Raw genomic sequence first — 21,862 nt, 5'->3', positions numbered from 1 at the left:
CCCCCGTATTTGCCATGTATCACAGATGTCAGATATTACATGTAATAGACAAACACCCGATGGGATAAGAATTGAAAAGCCACTTTCAATCAAAGAAATCGTGGTGGTTGCTTTATTTCATTTGAGAAACTGACAGACCCCCTTCAGCACCACCATCCTTTCCAACTATCCTCCCCCTCTCTCCTTCCATCACTCCTCTCCCTTCCTCCTCTCCACCGCCTTCACCCTTCCCTCCAGGATGCTCATGCGGTCTTCCACTTGAACTGTCTTTTCCGATCCAGAGCTGGCCAGCCCCAGCAGGGCACACCCCAGCACCAGGCTTGCTAGCCGGACGGCTGTGGTGTCTGAACCAGCCTTAGCATCACTGACGATCAGGCCAAAGAGCCACAGCGCGATGCCCGCCTTCAGCATCCAGAACACCCTCCTCACCACACCCACCAGCATGCGCAAGATGATGGACAGCACCCAGTAGCCAATCAGAGCCAGCAGAGCCCACTGACCAGCCGAGGCCACGCCCTCTGCGGTGAAGTGAGGGAACGGCAGGTGGACTGGAGAGAAAGAGGAGAGGGTTAAGGATATTTGAATATTGCTGGGGGGGGGTAATTCAATTATTTTGTTGTCACCATCTTTACTCTTGAACTTGTCAGTGCATATATTTTAAGGCCTGAGTGAATTTGAGAAGCAATCATTGAGAGCGAATGGCATGTGCTGTTAGATCCTACTACAGAGAATAAGTCACAGACACGAGGAAAAACCCACACCTCCCAGTTCCCATACAGAGGGGGAGAAGCAGCTCTTCTTAGACAAGGCCAACTTCCCTGAGGGTGAAAACATCTTCCCTGGCACAACAATTAACTAACTAAAGATACTGATCCGACAGCCTGAAAGGGAAAATGTTCTGATTGCCAGTGGTGTGGTGGAAATACATTCTGATTTTATCTCTGTATATCCAGAAAAGATGGGATTCTATGCAGAAAGGATTCTCTCCCTCCCTCCAACTAAACACAAACTGACACCCACCATCAACTCCTGTGACCCTGAGGATATCTGTGACGTAAAGAGAGAAGACATTCAGTCCGCTGGCAGCTCCCTCAGCCAGAAACCGGCTCAACATCTCAAAGAACTGAGGGAGAGAGAGAGGGAGAGTGAAGAATGTTTGACATGTTGACATTTGAGAATTATAACCGTTGCTCTGGTTGAAAAACATTATATTCCCTTTCTAGAGTAGAGCAGACATTCCCGTTAAAATGACCAACGAAGTCAGCATATTTCCCCCGACGTATAGCTTATTTACAGTAACATAATTTTTTTCCCATGATCCTCTAGTGAGTGTTAGTGCAGCACGACTGAAAACTGATACCCTTAAATTAGAATGATAGCAACAGCTGTGGTCAATCAGTATAAATAGGTTGGTCACTGAGTCAATCATCTCTGAACAAGATCTTTTTGTGGGTTGCAGGTATGTTTTATACCACAAACATATCTACAAGTTGCCTTTGATCACACACAGGCCTTCAGTTAGTCAGTTAAACAATGGCCAGTCAGTTACTATCCAAGTGCAGTCCTATGCACAAGTGTCTTTCCCAGCTGGCATAATGGTGGTGGTGTTGATGCTGTTACACGTGTGTGTGTGTGTGTGTGTGTGTGTGTGTGTGTGTGTGTGTGTAAGATTGAAGCTGTCCTATCACGTCAAAAAAGACTTGACAGCTGGACCGACAACCCTCCAGACTGCTTAGCTGAGGTCAAGGGTAGTCACAGTAGTAGGACACAGACTACTCTGCACCTGTTGCTACTACACAAGCAGCACTGTTCTGTGTGTCAAACAGAGGAGGCTAGTGTAATGCTTGAATTGGAATAAATGGAACCGAGTCAAAGATGTGGTTTCCTTATGTTTGATACCGTTCCATTCATTCCAGCCATTACAATGAGCCTGTCCTGCTATAGCTCCCCCCACCAGCCTCCTCTGGGTAAGAGCAGGACACAGACAACTATAGCTCCTCCCACCAGCCTCCTCTGGGTTAGAGCAGGACAGACAACTTTCCATCTCTGACAGCTGTAATGTGTCTGCATGCAACTTTTAAAAAGCCCCCCTGACAACCTAAAACATGGGAATGAATGTGGCTATATACTGTTACAAACACATAAAACCAAATATTCAACTGCCATGATATAGCCTCCAATTTGAGAGTGATGTAGTAATTTTCTGTAGGACACGCTGTATGAAGTGACTGACACGTGCCCTGCATTCAGGGCTATAAGGAGTTTGATTTTGGGTCTATGTCAGAGCAGAGGTTATTCGGGCGGGGAACCTGGTGGTTTCTTACCATGGAATAGATGTGACTCTAAATACAACAGCACACTCTGGGGTAGGGGTGCCGGGCACACAGAGTAGTGGCAGCAGGGGAGGGGGTGCATGGATATAGGCAGACATGAAACTAGGGCAGAGCAGAGTGGGGGTCAGAGGAGAGATTATCAGGTAGTGAGGCAAGGGTAGAGGGGGAGATGCAGGGAAGGGAGTCGGGGAAGGAAAAGGGGGTGGGGAGGGAGTGAAGGAAGTGATGCAGAGGAATGCAGTCAGATTTTAAGGAGGACAATTTTAGTTGACAGAAAACCACAATTATGCAAATCTTTTGAAGGTAGCAAAGGTCACCCTTAGAAATATGATATAATTAATACATGATGTAGTTAATTGATGAATGAACATGCTAGAATAACAGGAAACAGGATTGGGTGCTGATTAGATTTACTAAAATAACGACTATAAAGTAGGCCTACATTCAATGTGGGTTTTTTTCCAAACCTCAACAGTCGACTCGATCACATTGGTTCCCACCACGGATTCCACGTATCTGTGGACATCTTCGCAGGTCCCCGTGACCAGGGACCGGAGACTGAATGATGCTGGGGCCGCTTGAGGGCTCTCTTTGGACTGCATGGCCTGCCCGAAGCATCGCGCTGCCAAACCGAGCACCAAAACAAGTGTGGATAATAAAACCCGTACTGAGGATGAATCTGCACTGTTGATCATTTTGGAAAATTCGATTTTTTGGGCTCCTTCACGTTATAAATATAATAGACAATTATATAATAACGTTTTCTATAGGATAAGCGGCGAAATCTATGGTCAACACAGATCGAGGTATGTGCGTGCAAATTTGCTTTAAAAAGGCGTGGTAAAAACCAGAGGTTTAAAAACGGCTTCGGTTGTCAGTCATTCAAACAAAACGGTCGAGATGTAGCCCATTACATCGGCTTGCTCTGCAGGGGTAATACAATCTGGAGATACGAGCCTTGCAAACTTGAGAAAACAGAATTAGCTGGGACCCTATACTCTAAATTAGTGCTCGTGGGTTGTATCATCAAACATAAAATGTGTCACGTGCAAGTGATTAAATTACTTATCTCAGCGTTTTTAATTATAAACTTTGGCAACGTTACCCCAAACCAGAGCACCGTTCAAGGACATTTCATATTAACACCATGACTATATTTGGTATTGAACTGGTTAAGAATAGAACGACGGTAATTTCAAAAGACGTATAATTTTCCAGCGGTGGACAGCCTATATTTTTGAACGCTAGTGATTATTTTACAACGTGTCGAATTTTTTCAGGTTTGTGCGGTTAAAAGGAAAGTTTTGGAAGGTACGATCATTGACGTGCTTAAAAAGCGCGCGCCCCCCTAAAGGTTTTTGGTTTCAGTATTCCACACGGATTTTATTATATGTCAATTTTTTCCTTGCATCAACTTCAACGCCACGATGGATTGTCTTGCAAAAAAGCCGCTACAACTCGATGGGCACCCCTTTCCGTCAAGATATGCTGGCTTCTGGTTTAGTACAATCTGACAGATCTCCCTTCAAACCGGTCTGGGGTGCTAAAGGGGGTGGGTCTGGGGTGCTAAACGGGGTGGGTCTGGGGTGCTAAAGGGGGTGGGTCTGGGGTGCTAAAGGGGGTGGGTCTGGGGTGCTAAAGGGGGTGGGTCTTGGCAAAAACAGATTTGGGATTTGCATACTGGGATTTGTAGTTAAAGCAGGTTAAGGGTTAAAACATTAAGATGATTCTGATGATACAATGAATTTGATGATGACATTGAATGATATACTGTAGCTAATAAAAATGCACAAACTTTACTGATAAGTAACCAATTGCAAGACAAGCTTCTAGATTTGATGGCAGTTGAATGACTTTCAGAGCAGCAATATTACACATCGGCATCAGTTCAAGGTATTGGTAGCATGTCTGTCTATGGCCTGATGAGTCAGCTTTCAAATACAAAAAGAGAAATACAAGGACAACATTGACAGGTCACACAGACAGAGTACAGGTGGAGCAAGGGTCCCTGTTAGTCCAGGGACTCTCACCATTGATTTTCTAACCATCTTAGCAAATGGTTCCTCTGTTTTACCTTCTCCCTCACACGTGTGTAAACTGAGATGCCCACACACACACACCAGTCTAAATCCAGAGCCCGAGGAAGGTCATCTGGTGTCTAGTTCCCTGGGGTAGCAGTACTGGGGAGAGAAGTTGACTATCAGTTAAAATGGTTATCAGGGTCTTCAGCACATCACTGCAGCCCTTCAGCAATTATTAAGTGAAAGAGGTCTGTATCTCTCTCTCCATCAACTCAGTGAGGAGAGAAAAACACCCCCGGTAGCTACATCAACTATGGAAAAGTGTGTCTACGAGGATCCCTTCAAGTCAAATCTCACTGTTCCCCCACACAAGGCCCTAGGTACTGTAATCCTATTGTTGAGCCACAGGCAGTCTCTCCTTTAGGCTTTTCTTCCAGCCAGGCAGGTAGTCTCTCCTATAGGCTTTTCTTCCAGCCAGGCAGGTAGTCTCTTCTATAGGCTTTTCTTCCAGCCAGGCAGGCAGTCTCTCCTATAGGCTTTTCTTCCAGCCAGGCAGGTAGTCTCTCCTATAAGCTTTTCTTCCAGCCAGGCAGGCGGTCTCTCCTATAGGCTTTTCTTCCAGCCAGGCAGGCAGTCTCTCCTATAGGCTTTTCTTCCAGCCAGGCAGGTAGTCTCTCCTATAGGCTTTTCTTCCAGCCAGGCAGGCAGTCTCTCCTATAGGCTTTTCTTCCAGCCAGGCAGGCAGTCTCTCCTATAGGCTTTTCTTCCAGCCAGGCAGGCAGTCTCTCCTATAGGCTTTTCTCCTAGCCAGGCAGGCAGTCTCTCCTATAGGCTTTTCTTCCAGCCAGGCAGGCAGTGCACAGCCAGCAAATATAACCATGATCTCTATAAGTCAATGTAATGTACACCAATCCAGAAACAACCCTTAGCCCCCACCACTATTGTGGAGATCCGAGAGTACTGAATAGGTGTCAGTCAGCAACTCCACATAGCCTATCAGAGAGCAAGGTGGATAGATTCCCATAATGATTACATGTCCATCAAACCTCTCAGATTTCTAGTCTCATTCCACCTCACTCTTTAGAGTGGTGATAACAGTTTTGTTTGGCTGGAGAGAAAGCCCAGTGTGTGGATACCGCTGACCTCCCGGCACCACTATCCTAACCCCTACGGTCCCTTCCTCCTCCTCTTCCTCCACCCTCACTAGCCGATGTAGATGCGGTGGAAGTCGTTGGCGCCGAAGGCGGCGTTGCACTTGGGACACTTCCTCTGGCGCGTGTCATAGCGCGTCTTTACACACTCGAAGCAGAAGACGTGGAAACACTTGGTCAGTACGGCGTCCTTTACCCGGGAGTTACAGCACGGGCACGTCAGACGCGCCTGGAGGCGTAGAAATGGAGGGAGAGAGAGAGAGATGGGGAGTAAGATTGATAAAACAGGTGAATTATAGTTGCATTACTACATATTATAAACTGGGTGGTTCGAGCGCTGAATGTTGATTGGCTGACAGCCATGGTATATCAGACCGTATACCACAGGTATGCTCAAATTACGTTGCTTACCAGTTTATAACAGCAGTAAGGCACATCGAGGGTTTGTTGTATATGGCCAATATACCACGGCTAAGAGCTGTATCCAGGTACTCCGCGTTGCGTCGTGGTATATTGGCCATATACCACACCCCCTCGTCCCTTATTGCTTAATTAAACATACAGTGCACCTGGTATAAAAGCGTGTTCATCCAGACTACCTTGTAATCATTGATTTCCTCGTTGAGGATGTCGTCTCCGTTGAGGACGGTCTCGGCTGGTTTCTTGGCCTTCTCGATCTTCCTCCGCAGTTTGGAGATGTCCTCCTGAAACACAATAAAGATAGGAAGAGCAGGGTTAGGCAGGGGGCTGCAATCTTTAAATAAACCAAAGTTCAATTCTGTTCAAGTGGATTTGAATCGTGTGTGTGGTTACATGAGCACGTGGGCAGTTACCTAAACATGGCGAGTGTGTGTGTGGTTACATGAGCACGTGGGCAGTTACCTAAACATGGCGAGTGTGTGTGTGGTTACATGAGCACGTGGGCAGTTACCTAAACATGGCGAGTGTGTGTGTGGTTACATGAGCACGTGGGCAGTTACCTAAACATGGCGAGTGTGTGTGTGGTTACATGAGCACGTGGGCAGTTACCTAAACATGGCGAGTGTGTGTGTGGTTACATGAGCACGTGGGCAGTTACCTAAACATGGCGAGTGTGTGTGTGGTTACATGAGCACGTGGGCAGTTACCTAAACATGGCGAGTGTGTGTGTGGTTACATGAGCACGTGGGCAGTTACCTAAACATGGCGAGTGTGTGTGTGGCCTGACCTGTGCACGGCGCGCGTTGAAGGACTCCTTCTCTCTGGAGATGCTGTTTTCTATGACCTCCTCCCTGACGGTTCCCAGTCTCTGCTGCACCTGGTCCAGCTGACTACGCACCTCTTCCGACAGCACCGATGACTCCTGGGTCTGGAGGGGAGGAGTGAGGAGACGGGGGGAAGAAAAAAGATATGTTGTCCGTTGGCATTTTTCAAGGAAGTAGGTATTCGCTCTGTGTGTGTTCACCTGTGCAGTTACCTAAGCCTAGTAAGAGTGTGTGTTTTAGCTACCTTGCGTTTGTTCATGTCCAGAGCCTGTGTCCTCAGAGCCAGCTCTCTCTCTGCTGTACTGATAGTGCCCTGGAGGAGGCGCTCTTTCTCCTCCAGCTTCCTCACCACCTGCAGCTGGGCATCCACCTGAGAGAGAGATTTGCTACTGTCAAGTTACTGTCTTTCCCAAACTTTATCTCTCAAATTGAGCGGGTGACATTCTGACGCTCAAATCAATTTACTGCACCGTTTCAATCACTTCCTCTTACCTGTGTTTTGAGCGTGAGCAGCTGGTCGGCGAGTTCCTCCTTCTCCTCCTTGAGCAGCTTGTGGATCTGGTTGGACTTGATGCGTTCCGACATCAGCTTGAAGTTGGCGTCATCCTTCTCCCTCAACTGCTGCATCAGTCGGATGTTCTGCTCCTGCATGTCCTCAAAAGCCTGGCCCGTCACATCCATCTCACTCAGCAACGCATCCTCCTCCTAGTGGGAAGGGGGAGAGACACGGGGGAGAGAGGGGGGTGAGGAGGCAAAGAGAGGGGTGGGGAGGATGGGAAGGAAAGAAGGGGGAGAGAGGAGACAGGGGAATGGAGGGGAGAGAGGAGAGAGACGGGGAGAGACAGGAGAGATGGGAGGGAGAGACGGGAAATGGGAGGGGGAGAGACATGGGAGACAGGGGGCGAGCCGGGAGAGACGGGGGAGAGACATGGGAGACAGGGGGCGAGACGGGAGAGACGAGGGGAGAGAGAAGGAAAGAGGGGAGCGGCAGAGGAATGGGGAAAGACAAGGGAGAGGGAAGAGACAGGGGAGGGAAGAGATGGGAGATGGGGAGAGGGGGAAGACAGGGAAAGACAGGGGAAAGGGGAGAGACGGGGAACAGCGGAGGGGAGAGACGGGGACAGCGGAGGGAGCGAAACGGAGGGGAGCGAGGGGGGACAGCGGAGGGGAGAGAGACGGGGACAGTACAGGGGAGAGAGACAGGGGGGACAGTACAGGGGAGAGAGACGGGGGGACAGTGGAGGGGAGAGACGGGGACAGTAAAGGGGAGCGAGACGGGGACAGTGGAGGGGAGAGAGACGGGGACAGTAAAGGGGAGAGAGACGGGGGACAGTGGAGGGGAGAGAGACGGGGACAGTGGAGGGAGAGAGACGGGGACAGTAGAGGGGAGAGAGACGGGGACAGTAGACGGGGGGAGAGAGACGGGGACAGTAGAGGGGAGAGAGACGGGGACAGTAGAGGGGAGAGAGACGGGGACAGTAGAGGGGAGAGAGACGGGGACAGTAAAGGGGAGAGAGACGGGGACAGTAAAGGGGGAGAGAGACGGGGACAGTGGAGGGAGAGAGACGGGGACAGTGGAGGGAGAGAGACGGGGACAGTAAAGGGGAGCGAGACGGGGACAGTAAAGGGGAGTGAGACGGGGACAGTAAAGGGGAGCGAGACGGGGACAGTAAAGGGAGAGAGACGGGGACAGTAAAGGGGAGAGAGACGGGGACAGTAAAGGGGGAGAGAGAGCGGGGACAGTAAAGGGGAGAGAGACGGGGACAGTAAAGGGGAGAGAGACGGGGACAGTGGAGGGAGAGAGACGGGGACAGTGGAGGGGAGAGAGACGGGGACAGTAAAGGGGAGAGACGGGGACAGTAAAGGGGAGAGAGACGGGGACAGTAAAGGGGAGAGAGACGGGGACAGTAAAGGGAGAGAGACGGGGACAGTGGAGGGGAGAGAGACGGGGACAGTAAAGGGGAGAGAGAGACGGGGACAGTAAAGGGGAGAGAGACGGGGACAGTAAAGGGGGAGAGAGACGGGGACAGTAAAGGGGAGAGAGACGGGGACAGTGGAGGGAGAGAGACGGGGACAGTAAAGGGAGAGAGACGGGGACAGTAAAGGGGAGAGAGACGGGGAGTGGAGTGGAGGCGAGGGGGAGTGGAGGCGAGGGGGGTGGAGGGACGGGGAGTAGAGGGGATGAACGGGGAGTGGAGAGACGGTGGGGGAGTGGAGGGGAGAGACGGTGGGGGGAGAGACAGGGGAGTGGAGGGAGGGGGATGGAATAGGAGAAGGAGGGGTGGTAGAGAGAGAAAGTGGGGTTGAAGGATATAAAGAGGGGGAAGGAGCAGAGAGGGGGGTATATGAATGATGGTGCGAGAAATTAGTGTCTTGCTGAAATGCATTATGCTTAAATGCACATATGTAAACCCCCCCACGCACACACAACCCACACACACACCTGCTTGGCCAGGGAGAGCTTCTTGTTGAGGATGTTGATCTGTTCCTCCACAGAGCGGATCTTCCTCAGTGCCTCCTCGTCGGCCATCTTCTTCCCCTCTCTCCTCTCCCTCTCCTCCAGATCCCTGAGACGCTGCTTCAGCTCCTCCGCCTGACACACAGAAAACACAGCTGTTATCACCATCAATAAATCACTTCTAATCACCCAACAGTAAGTCAAGTGTCCTGGCTGGTCAAGCGGTAACGCAAACAGCTCCGCCCCACAGTCCAGTTTTCTTCCCTTTGATTGAACCTGTCTGTCCCCACTGTCATTCCCTCTCATTATCTGTTCAATAAAAATGAGAAAATACCTTCACTGAATGTACAAAACACTAGGAACACCTTTCTAATATTGAGTTTCACCCCCTATTGCCCTCAGAACAGCCTGAACTTGTTCTCAACTAGCCTACCTGGTTAAATAAAAAAATGTTGTCATGGCATGGACTCTTATTTAGGTATTGAAAGCGTTCCACAGGGATGCTGGCCCTTAGTGACGCCAATGTTTCCCACAGTTGGGCCAAGTTACACATTTTTCTTTAACCTGTCCCCTCCCCTTCATCTACACTGACTGAAGTGGATTTAACAAGTGATGTCAATAAGGGATCATAGCTTTCACCTGGATTCACCTGGTCAGTCGACATCATGGAAAGAGCAGGTGTTCTTAATGTTTGTATACTCAAGTGTATATTTAAGCAATAAGGCTCAAAGGGGTGTGGTATATGGCCAATACACCACAGCTAAGGGCTGTTCTTATTTAGCACGCAATGTGGATGCCTGGACACAGCCCTTAGCTGTAGTACACTATATATACAAAAGTATGTGGACACACCTTGAAATGAGTGGATTCAGCCATTTCAGCCGCACCAGTTGCTGACAGGTGTATAAAATCTTCAGACAAATTCAATCTTTATAGACAAACATTTAGAAGAAGTCAGTTACTGAAACCCCGAGTTGCCTTAGTGCTATTATAAAAACTGGTAACCAACGTAACTAGAACAGTAAAATGAGAATTCTGAGCTTAAACCACCCAGTTAGTAATGTCTGATATAACACGGCTCCAAGCCAATCAGCATTCGAACCACCCAGTTTATAATAACCAATAGTAACTCAATACACAGAGAGCACACAGCAGTTAACACAGTTATTCCATCCATCAATTACTACCCCTCAATACTAACAACCCAATACACAGACCATTACTATCATACCATCACTCCAAAAAAAACTAATCAATAATACTTGTAAAGAATTCAATACTATCAACAACTATATGCTTCAATAGAGGAACGTGCCATACAATATTTGCTAGCGAAGTTTCACTGTTTTGTTAGTAACGTCAGCTAAGTGTGTCTCAGCTAAATATGTACCTCTGACTTGGCCTTCTTCTCAGCGGCCATGAGCTGGACCTTGTCCCTCTGCTCTTTGGGTGCTGACCGGTACATATCCAACAGTAGTTTCATCTCCCTCTGAGACTCCTGGGCTTTCCTTCAAGGGGACAGAGCAGAGCCTGTCATTAATATCATCCTATCATCATTAATATCATCCTAACCCCCATCATTAATATCATCCTAACCCCATCATCATTAATAATATCATCCTATCATCCTTAACATCATCCTAACCCCCATCATTAATATCATCCTTGCCCCATCATCATTAATATCATCCTAACCCCATCACCATTAATATCATCCTAACCCCATCACCATTAATATCATCCTAACCCCCATCACCATTAATATCATCCTAACCCCCATCACCATTAATATCATCCTAACCCCCATCACCATTAATATCATCCTAACCCCATCACCATTAATATCATCCTAACCCCATCACCATTAATATCATCCTAACCCCCATCATTAATATCATCCTAACCCCATCACCATTAATATCATCCTGACCCCATCACCATTAATATCATCCTGACCCCATCACCATTAATATCATCCTGACCCCATCACCATTAATATCATCCTTGCCCCATCATCATTAACATCATCCTAACCCCATCACCATTAATATCATCCTAACCCCATCATCATTAATATCATCCTAACCCCCATCATTAATATCATCCTAACCCCCATCATTAATATCATCCTAACCCAATCACCATTAATATCATCCTAACCCAATCACCATTAATATCATCCTAACCCAATCACCATTAATATCATCCTAACCCAATCACCATTAATATCATCCTAACCCCATCACCATTAATATCATCCTAACCCCCATCATTAATATCATCCTTGCCCCATCATCATTAATATCATCCTAACCCCATCATCATTAATATCATCCTAACCCAATCACCATTAATATCATCCTAACCCAATCACCATTAATATCATCCTAACCCCATCATCATTAATATCATCCTAACCCCCATCATTAATATCATCCTAACCCCATCATCCTTAATAATATCATCCTATCATCCTTAATATCATCCTAACCCCCATCATTAATATCATCCTAACCCCATCATCATTAATATCATCCTAACCCCATCATCATTAACACCATCCTAACCCCATCATCATCATCCTAACCCCATCATCATTAACATCATCCTAACCCCATCATCCTAACCTCATCATCATTAACATCATCCTAACCCCATCATCCTAACCTCATCATCATTAACATCATCCTAACCCCATCATCATTAACATCATCCTAACCCCATCATCATTAATATCATCCTAACCCCATCATCATTAACATCATCCTAACCCCATCATCCTAACCTCATCATCATTAATATCATCCTAACCCCATCATCATTAATATCATCCTAACCCCATCATCATTAACATCATCCTAACCCCATCATCATTAACATCATCCTAACCCCATCATCCTAACCTCATCATCATTAACATCATCCTAACCCCATCATCCTAACCTCATCATCATTAACATCATCCTAACCCCATCATCATTAACATCATCCTAACCCCATCATCATTAACATCATCCTAACCCCATCATCATTAATATCATCCTTAACCCCATCATCATTAATATCACCCTAACCCCCATCATCAATCATGACTGTCAATCATCATCAAACTTACTTTAGGTCCGCCCTGACCATTTTTAGTTGCTCCACCTCCTTCCTCTTTGGTCCTCCAATCACAGATGGGCGCTCCAGAGTCACCTCCTCCGATTGGTTGCTGGTCCCAGCCTTCTCCTTCTCCTCCTTCACGGCCCCACCCCCTCCACGGGTTGGCCTCTCTCTCTCCTTCTTCTCCTCTTTCTTCATTTCCTTCTCCTCTTTGATTTCTCCCTCTGTCTCTGTCCCAGGCTCTGTCTTCAAAGAGATACCTACAGAGAGAGAGGATGAATATCAGTTCAGAGTTAATAAAGAGTTACTAAATAGTTAATAAACTATTAATAACACTTACTAGTGCTGTTGGGTGTGGCTGAACCATTGTCAGACTCCACCTTGATGGTGACATCACCAGAGGCAGCAGGCGTCAGGGGGGAGATGGCCTCTTCCTTCACATCCAGCTCCGTACTGGATTGTGATTGGAGGATAGCGCTACCCTTCGTAGTGCGAGCCTATGAGAGCAGGGAATTGCACAGAATTCAGATGACAGGATTTGATTTTCTCTCTCTCTTAATGGGCTTCAACTCCCTTAGTCTCTCTTACAGTCTCCTCCTTGCATGCCTCACACTCTCACCTGGCTTCGGTCGGTCGGTCCGTCCGTCGGTATGTCTGTCGGTATGTCTGTCGGTATGTCTGTCGGTATGTCTGTCGGTCTGTCTGTCTCCCACCTGGCTGAGGTCAGTCAGTCTGTCTCCCACCTGGCTGAGGTCAGTCAGTCTGTCTCCCACCTGGCTGAGGTCCGTCTGTGCCTCTCTCAGTCTCAGCTTGTATTTCACCACCTCTCCCTTCATCTGCTGGTTGTGTGTCTGCAGTGTACTGATCAGGTGACGCATCTCCCTGTTGATAGGACCTAAGAGAGAGACAGATTGAGAGAGAGGAAGAAATAGATGAGATGCTGTTTTCAAGGAGGATCTGAAACTGCAGGTAAATAGTAGCTGGTGAGGAGGAGCGTAAGGCCATATTTGTTTTCATGTGAGGTAAAGACACTGACCTGCTTGTTCATTGGCAGCGAGGGTCTGTTCAAACTCAATCCGGAGCATCTCGTACTCCTTCCTGACCTGGGCCAGAGTGTCCTCTAGCTGGAACACCTCTGTACGCACCTTCCTCTGGAGAGACACCTCATCATTCTGGAGGAGAGAGGAGACCGTTACCACACACACCACCATTGTGTTTAAAGGGATACTTCGGAATTTTGGCAACAGGGCACTTAATATAATTCTTCAGAGTCAGATGAACTTGTGGATACCATTTTTATGTCTGTGTCCAGTATGAAGGAAGTTACAGGTAGTTTTGTGAGCAAATGCTAACTAGCGTTAGCGCAATGACTGGAGGTCTATGTGTATCTACTAGCATGTTAGCAGATACCCATAGACTCCCAGTTATTATGCTAATGCTTGTTAGCAATTGCACTAGCGCTAGTTAGCATCTTCCTTTAAACTGCACGTAGAGACATTTTTATCAGTTTTCCGTAAAAAAACAATAAGAAATATGTATAAAATGTCATATGAATTCACAATGCAGCTGCCAGCAATGGTTTGGGTCTCACGGTGTGTCCCTTTCAGATGGTTAAGCATTGCACCTGCATTACTGTACCTCAATTCCACCTTGCGAAGTTAGCATTTCCTTCATTTAACATCTCAAAGTGTTGCCATACAGGACTTCTCTGCTGTCACTCGCCTTTCTCTGCCATTTTTCCAACTGTTAACTACAACTCCAATCATCGACTCCCATTTCTGAATGTGAAGATTCTGTATTTTTGGAACGGAAGAGATTGTTCTCGGAAGTATGAGAGCTAATCAAACACTTGCATCTTTCATAGCAAGCTAGCAAGGGATGAAGAGAGGGTCCCTGTACAGGCATATCGGCCACCAGCCAGAACCCTGCACTAGGACTACCTATCGGCAATCAAAAGCTATATCTTGCAATTTCTTGGCTTGCAAAGTTTGTTTTAAAGTGTCTGTCCTATATCAGAGAGATATCAGGAAGATCAGGAAATAATTTGTGTATATTTCTTTACCCATATTTAACCATTTGTGGGCACTAAACTCCTACCATATTTATTTCCATTTCTATACTTCCACTTCCATTTCCGTAAACATGTGAGGCTTGTGGGCGCCCTAAAGCAAAACAACCGACATGTACATGTTCCTGAGGCTCACCTTTCCAGAGTAGTCATATTAGTGTGTAGCCAAAAACAGTTCGGACATTACAGATAGAAGTTGGCAAATCAGCGGAACCGACTTCAGACGAGTCCCGTGACACTTGTGGGGGTCGTAGAACACCATCATGTTCCTGAGAATCGATTCTTTCCATAGAGGGGTTATAAGAGTTTGAATTCCAAACCTTTCAGACGCTACAAACGTTTTTGTGAGAAGACCAATTTTCGGGATGTCTCACGGTCTGACAAACACCGCTGTAGCTCGGCCACCTTTCACCTCAGATGTGAGTCTCACGGTCTGACAAACACCGCTGTAGCTCGGCCACCTTTCACCGCAGATGTGAGTCTCACGGTCTGACAAACACCGCTGTAGCTCGGCCACCTTTCACCTCAGATGTGAGTCTCACGGTCTGACAAACACCGCTGTAGCTCGGCCACCTTTCACCTCAGATGTGAGTCTCACGGTCTGACAAACACCGCTGTAGCTCGGCCACCTTTCACAGCAGATGTGAGTCTCACGGTCTGACAAACACTGCTGTAGTTCGGCCACCTTTCACAGCAGATGTGAGTCTCACGGTCTGACAAACACCGCTGTAGCTAGGCCACCTTTCACAGCAGATGTGAGTCTCACGGTCTGACAAACACCGCTGTAGCTAGGCCACCTTTCACAGCAGATGCGAGTCTCACGGTCTGACAAACACCGCTGTAGCTCGGCCACCTTTCACCTCAGATGTGAGTCTCACGGTCTGACAAACACCGCTGTAGCTCGGCCACCTTTCACCTCAGATGTGAGTCTCACGGTCTGACAAACACCGCTGTAGCTCGGCCACCTTTCACCTCAGATGTGAGTCTCACGGTCTGACAAACACCGCTGTAGCTCGGCCACCTTTCACCTCAGATGTGAGTCTCACGGTCTGACAAACACCGCTGTAGCTCAGCCACCTTTCACCTCAGATGTGAGTCTCACGGTCTGACAAACACCGCTGTAGCTCGGCCACTTTTCACAGCAGATGTGAGTCTCACGGTCTGACAAACACCGCTGTAGCTAGGCCACCTTTCACAGCAGATGCGAAAGGCTGCCATTGGTGGATATCTCTAGCTTAAAGTGAAATATTGTTAAAAATGCTAATTAGATTGACTCGAGGGTATTTTTCTTCTTATAAATAGCGTTAAGGATTCTTATTTCGTTTAAACGTTCATACCTAAAGCTCGCACACACACACCCACCTCCATGTGCTCTAGCTGTCGGAGGCGTGCCGTTCTGGTGGTGTTGAGGCGTGTGCGTGTCTCGTCCAGCTGAGACTTAAGGCCCACAGACTCATTGTAGAGGACAGAGAACTGGGACTGGAGACAGCGGTACTCTGAGCTCTCCCTCACCACCCCCTCAGCACGACTCAACAACTCCACCTAACAGAGAGAGAAACAGAGGAGAGAGAGAGGCAGAAAAAAGAGAGCGAGAAATGGAATGAAAGAGAAATGAAGTGAGAGAGCGCGAGGTGAAGAGAAAGTGTGAGAGAAGGAGAGATAAAAGAGATGGACAGAGCAAAGAGGTGAGCAAAGCAACAGAGAAAAACAAGAACCTCCACCTATCTATTTACCTTAATTTGACTGGTTTGGTTGACTGAGTAAGGATGTGGGACCTCAGGTAAACCAATGGCTCTGTCCCTGGCTCTGTCCCCGGCTCTGTCCCTGGCTCTGTCCCTGCAGACTCACCTTCATGTTGTTGTTCTCCTGGTTGACCGTCTGCAGGTCCTGCTGTAGCCGCTGCAGCTCGCTCAGACGGTTCTCCGCCAGCTCCCTGTTCTCCTCCAACTCACTGTTCATCTCCTCAAACTGACAGACGGGAAGGGGAACGAGAAGAGACAGTCGGAGAAAGAGGGGGCAGGGGGAAAGGAGAGGAAGGGGAAATTGAAGAGTTATAACTCCAGGTCCATGTTGTTTCTGACAAGTACAAATGGCAGAACAAATAGGATGTTTTTATACCTTTCTCTTGTTGATGGTGATGGTTCCACACACACTGCTGGCCTCCCCACACACCTTGTAGCCTTTACTGTTCACCTGGGAGGAATAGCACATGGAATAAACATGCTACATTTACATAGATATAGTACTGTGGTATATAAACAACATGACACAGATATACTCCATTACAAAATGGTAAACATAGGCTAGTGGCTGTCAAAGACATTGCTGCAGAGAGACTTGACTTGGATTCACAAAAACACACAGCAGCAGCCTTACCCTCTCCAGGATTTCTCCCAGGTGTGTGTTGAGGCGGGTTTCTCTGCGTCTGATCTTCTCCATGTCCCACTGGAGTTCTTCAATGAGGCCCTGCAGCTCACTGACCCGTGTGTCTGCCCTCGCCACCGCCCGGCCCAGAGAACGAGACTACAGGGACACAGAGTTACTGTCAATATGGGGGCTGGTGGGAGTGGTGGTGATCCACTAGTAAGGTACATAGTGTAGAGATCAACAAACAGAGAATTAGTGCAAGTGTTGATGTAAGACAGGGACGGGCAAATGGTGCCCCTCCCCCCTTTATTTTTTTTAGGAACTCAGTCGGGGTCTCAACTCACTGTTACGAGTTAGAATAGTAGAATACACAAGGTGCAATTTAGAAATGTGGTTGTGCATCAGCAGTTTTCCTGTTGTTATGTCAGTCACTGATAGTCAGTCAATTAGCCATGTCAGCTAACCGTTTTAGATAGCTGGCTAGACTACCTTAGCAATCTAAATTTAGTAATCATGGTCGGGGGCCCCCATTGATTTTGTTAGTCAGTCTTACTCAGATATCATCTTAAAAACGGCAAACAGTTCTCTCTACCCTATGGCAAAATGTGTAACGTAAAAAAGTATTTATCCGCTGTCAAGAGAGGGACGTGAGCCCCACCCAGCCGTGATGTGGTGCATCAAATCACCTCGCTAGTCATGTGACTGTGCTTCTGCTGGAGGTCATCGGTCAGCTGACGCAGCCGGTCGTTCTCATTGGACAGGAGGGTGTTGAGCTGGACAGCGACCTGCCACACACAGCCCTCTGGAAATACAAGACATGATGTCATGACATTAATACTCCTGACTTTGCTCACACAACAATGACCTTACTAAATGCTAATACTAGCTTCTGTTCGAAAATGAAAAATAAATAAACACTTACACCCTTGCTGTTCTCACCATCTTCACTCCCAAACCTCACCCTTCTTCACATCTCATTACCTCTTTCCTCTTACCCCGACACACCTCTCAAACCATCCCCTTATCCCTACACTCCCCTCAAACCTACCCCTTATCCCTACACTAACCTCATTCCTCTCAAACCTACCCCCTACCCCTACACTCCCCTCAAACTATCCCCTTAGCCCTACACTCCCCTCATTCCTCTCAAACCATCTTCTCTTACCCCTACACTCCCCTCATTCCTTTCAAACCATCTTCTCTTACCCCTACACTCCCCTCAAACCATCCCATCTTACCCCTACCCTCCCCTCATTCCTCTCAAACCATCCCCTCTTACCCCTATACTCCCCTCAAACCATCCCATCTTACCCCTACACTCCCCTCATTCCTCTCAAAGCTGCCCCTCCTGCCCCCCTCTCTTCCCAGTCACCTGCTCCAGAGTCCTGATCCTTCTTCAGCTGCTCCACGGCGGTCTTCAAGCTGTCATAGATCTCCACCACACGGTTGGCCTGCTTCTGGCTGGACTCCACCCTCTCCTGCAGTTCCGCCTCCATCTCCTCGCTGCTGCTGCTGGCCAGCGTGGCCAGGAAGGACGTGGTTGTCTCTCCCTGTTGGCCTGGAGGACAGCCACACGGTGCAGACAGGAGTTAGTACTCACTACCAAACAGTGGTGTAAAGTAATTAAGTAAAAATACTTGAAAGTACTACTTAAGTCATTTTTGGGGGGTATCTGTACAATACTTGACTATTTATATTTTGGACAACTTTTACTTCACTACATTCCTAAAGAAAAGAATGTCGTTTTTACAACATACATTTCCCTGACACCAAAAACTACTCATTACATTTGAAATGCTTAGCAGGACAGTAAACAGTCCAATTGACACACTTATCAAGAGAACATCCCTGGTAATCCCGAATGCATCTGATCTGGAGGACTCACTAAAGACAAATGCTTTGTTTGTAAATTATGTCTGAGTGTTGGAGTGTGCCCCTGGCTATCCATAAATTTAAAAAAAAACATAGAGAAAATAGTAAAAAATAAAGAAAAACCCTGAAATGAGTAGGTGTCCAAACTTTTGACTGGTACTGTATATATATGTATATGTATGTATATACAGTGCTGTGAAAAAGTATTTGCCCCCTTTCTGATTTTCTCTATTTTTGCATATGTTTTATTCTGAATGTTATCAGACCTTCAACCAAAACATAATATTAGATAAAGGGAAAATTAGTTTACAAATAACACAAAAACTGAACACTTATTTTATTTATTTAATTAACAAAGTTATGCAACACTCAATTCCCCTGTGTGAAAAAGTAATTGCCACCTTACACTCAATAACTGGTTGTGCCACCTTCAGCTGCAAAGACCACAACCAAATGCTTCCTGTAGTTCTCAGTTTCTCACATCGCTGTGGAGGACTTTTGGCCCACTCTTCCATGCAAAACCCATGTTTTCCAAAAGTTATAATTTTGTATCAGTCCACAGAACATTCTTCCAAGAGTCTTGATGATCATCCAGGTGCTTTTTGGCTAACTTTAGTCAACTTTTTGGACAAGATGGGTCCCATTATCCCTGGCGAAAACCAAACACTTCATTCCACAGGGTAGCCTAGTGGTTAGAGTGTTGGACTGGAAGGTTGCAAGTTCAAAACCCCGAGCTGACAAGGTACAAATCTGTCGTTCTGCCCCTGAACAGGCAGTTAACCCACTGTTCCTAGGCCGTCATTGAAAATAAGAATTTGTTCTTGACTGACTTGCCTAGTTAAATAAAGGTAAAATAAAAAAAATACCAAGGGTCATGTATGGTGGTGGTAGTGGGATGGTTTGGGGATGCTTTGCTGCCTCAGGACCTGGATGACTTCCTCCTTAATAGAAGGAACCATGAAATCTGCTCTGTATCAGAGAACTCTACAGGAGAATGTCATCCTTCTGTGGGCTGAAGTATAGCTGGGTCAAGCAGCAAGACTGATCCATAACACACAATCAAGTCTACATTAATATGGTTAAAAAGTAACACTTCTGCATGTTAAGAGTGGGCCAAAATTTCTCCACAGCAACTTGAGAGACTGATTAACAACTACGGGAAGCGCTTGGTTGGAGTCATTGAAGCTAAAGGTGGCACAACCAGTTATTGAGGGGCATTGGGTGTTGCATAACTTTGTTTATGAAATAAGTAAGTCATTGTTGTGTTATTTGTTCACTTAGGTTCCCTTTATCTAATATTAGGTCTTTGTTGAAGATATAATAACATTCAGTATCAAAAATATGCAAAAGTAGATTAAATTAGAAACGGGGCAAATACTCTTTCTCCCTCTTTACCTCGGTCTTTGGCTCTCTCCTGGTTGGAGTCGCCGTCGGGTTCTGGGGTGTCAGGCTTCAGGCTCCGCCCCTCTCCTACCGGGGTTTCCACAGGCTCGCTTCCTGATTGGTCGTAGCGCCTGCCAATCTGGCGCACATTGTCATCAAACTAAGAGGAGGGGAAGTAGATGGTATTTAGCATTAAAACAATTCTCTATATTCTAATTGTATCTATGTGCAATGTTTTAATTGCATATTGTTCATTATTTGAGTGAATGAATAGTTACCTGATTCCAGTATCTGTTCAGGATCAGTAGGCTGGCATCATCAGTAGCCTGACGAGTCTCCAGTCTCTCAATTCTCTCTCTCAGCTCATCCTCAATCACCTGCAGAGCAACGGCCCCATTATAAATGTATATAGTGAAAACAGGAGTTGTAGGTTTGTGTGTGCCTGTGTATTTGTTTATGTGTGTGTGAGACTAACATACCTGTCTTTGATCGAGGGATTCTCCCAACTTCCTGTTCTTCACATGGAGAGCTTTGACATCCTGTTCCTCCTGACCACAAGAGAAAGAGACCGAACAGATGAGAACAACACAATCAACGACACTGCTGACAAGCCATAACTACCATATGTAAAGGCAGGCAGACAGATAGGATAAATACAGGCTAGGCACTTTGCAGCTCTCTCACCGAGTTGGACACCCCTCCGAGTTTGATGACTGTTTCCACGGCAGTAGCGCTGACCCCGGGAACCCCGTCCTCTCCTCCTTCTCGCTCCCTCCGTTTATCGGGGGGCGCACCGGACGAGGAAGAGGGGGCGCTGGAGTCACACGGACGCTTCTGTCCTGACATCCTGAACCCAACACCGCTGTAGTAGATATTAAATATGTACACATTGAGATCCTAGCTAACTAACATTAGATAACCTTAATTAACGTGGTGGATCTTATTGTAGAAAACCCCACGTAGCTTGCTAACGTTAGCTAGCTACAGTCATTAGCTTACTATATAATTTCGAAAGAGCAGACATTTGTTTGAATTATAATTCAATTTCAGCTATTTGGCAATGTTACATTTACCAGTTAGTTAGGAAATTCCCAAATACGTTGTAACGTTAGAAAGCTGTAGCTAATAGTAGCCAGTTTGCTAATTCAAATATACCACATGCTATAAAATAGCCTTTCTAAACAGAAAACTTGAGTGGGGCACTTTACATCAATACATTTGATTTGTTATTTCTTGTAGAGTCGGTGGTTTGATTCAAATTCCTTACCAATTTTTATAAAATAGTGTTATTTACAAATTCTGTCAATGAATGTTGATTTTGCGGCTTCTTTCGGCTCTCTTCCGAAAACGGAAGTAGCCACTGACATTGAAAGTCGAACCACTCATCATTTTAAAGGGCGCCACCACGTGGTGGAAGAAATTACATTCAGAATCATATAGATTGTACACGAATCTGCAGACTGGAGTTGGAGAACTAGAGAGATTATCATTCTATTGCTACCATCCTTACAAAAAAGGGATTGCAGTTTTGAAATCTGCAGTCGACTGTGGTATTTTGTGGGCAATAAAAATAAACTGTGTTATATTGGACACAGTATTTGCAGCATAATGCTGATATACTGCACTCTGACTGCAGTCTGTGTTATCTGTGGATGGAGAAGTGAAGTATGTAGTACTGTATAAATGCATGTTGGTAGCGGCTACAGGTGGCATATTATCTCACTGTTTTATTTGTGGCAGCAAGTAAACAACACTAAAGACTGTAACAGCATTGTCTGGTTTTGGAGATCAAAGTACAGAAATAACATTTGTGCCTCTGTAGTTTCTCGCTCTCACTCTCTCACATACATTTTCATTCAT

General features: G+C 46.6%; 2 protein-coding genes across 3 annotated transcripts; both read right to left on the bottom strand.

The window, feature by feature from the left end:
- Positions 1–65: 65 nt before the first annotated feature.
- LOC115129351 (uncharacterized) lies at positions 66–4,006 on the bottom strand. Its single transcript, XM_029659597.2, has 3 exons — positions 2,801–4,006; positions 1,021–1,123; positions 66–548 (listed from the first exon to the last, which is right to left on the bottom strand). The coding sequence occupies exons 1-3, from the start codon at positions 3,026–3,028 to the stop codon at positions 190–192; spliced, it is 690 nt and encodes a 229-aa protein (XP_029515457.2). The 5' UTR covers positions 3,029–4,006; the 3' UTR covers positions 66–189.
- Positions 4,007–4,110: 104 nt separating this feature from the next.
- LOC115129352 (E3 ubiquitin-protein ligase BRE1A-like) lies at positions 4,111–21,354 on the bottom strand. Of its 2 annotated transcripts, none has more exons than XM_065018529.1 (22): positions 21,270–21,354; positions 20,687–20,864; positions 20,482–20,550; positions 20,281–20,379; positions 20,015–20,162; positions 18,120–18,305; positions 17,434–17,549; positions 16,757–16,903; positions 16,499–16,573; positions 16,229–16,348; positions 15,743–15,922; positions 13,349–13,484; positions 13,086–13,207; positions 12,653–12,809; positions 12,323–12,572; positions 10,598–10,715; positions 9,193–9,342; positions 7,242–7,454; positions 6,994–7,119; positions 6,713–6,853; positions 6,105–6,209; positions 4,111–5,734 (listed from the first exon to the last, which is right to left on the bottom strand). In XM_065018529.1, the coding sequence occupies exons 2-22, from the start codon at positions 20,846–20,848 to the stop codon at positions 5,558–5,560; spliced, it is 2,997 nt and encodes a 998-aa protein (XP_064874601.1). In that variant the 5' UTR covers positions 20,849–20,864; positions 21,270–21,354; the 3' UTR covers positions 4,111–5,557. The 2 variants fall into 2 exon arrangements, with proteins under 2 accessions (XP_064874601.1, XP_064874602.1); XM_065018530.1 differs by having other exon boundaries at positions 7,242–7,451.
- Positions 21,355–21,862: the final 508 nt, after the last annotated feature.

This window comes from Oncorhynchus nerka, linkage group LG5, assembly GCF_034236695.1.
Source record: "Oncorhynchus nerka isolate Pitt River linkage group LG5, Oner_Uvic_2.0, whole genome shotgun sequence".
NCBI classification, from domain to species: Eukaryota; Metazoa; Chordata; class Actinopteri; order Salmoniformes; family Salmonidae; genus Oncorhynchus; species Oncorhynchus nerka.
This window is presented reverse-complemented; position numbering and strand designations above follow the sequence as displayed.

Coding starts and splice junctions, on each gene's coding strand:
- LOC115129351 (XM_029659597.2), bottom strand. CDS start 3,028: ATGATCAACAGTGCAGATTCATCCTCAGTACGGGTTTTATTATCCACA. Junction 1,124..2,800: donor TGATCGAGTCGACTGTTGAG/GTTTGGAAAAAA, acceptor TCTCTCCCTCAG/TTCTTTGAGATGTTGAGCCG. Junction 549..1,020: donor CAGGGTCACAGGAGTTGATG/GTGGGTGTCAGT, acceptor CTTTCTCTCCAG/TCCACCTGCCGTTCCCTCAC.
- LOC115129352 (XM_065018529.1), bottom strand. CDS start 20,848: ATGTCAGGACAGAAGCGTCCGTGTGACTCCAGCGCCCCCTCTTCCTCG. Junction 16,904..17,433: donor ACAGTCACATGACTAGCGAG/GTGATTTGATGC, acceptor GTGTCCCTGTAG/TCTCGTTCTCTGGGCCGGGC. Junction 7,120..7,241: donor TGCTCACGCTCAAAACACAG/GTAAGAGGAAGT, acceptor TCTCTCTCTCAG/GTGGATGCCCAGCTGCAGGT.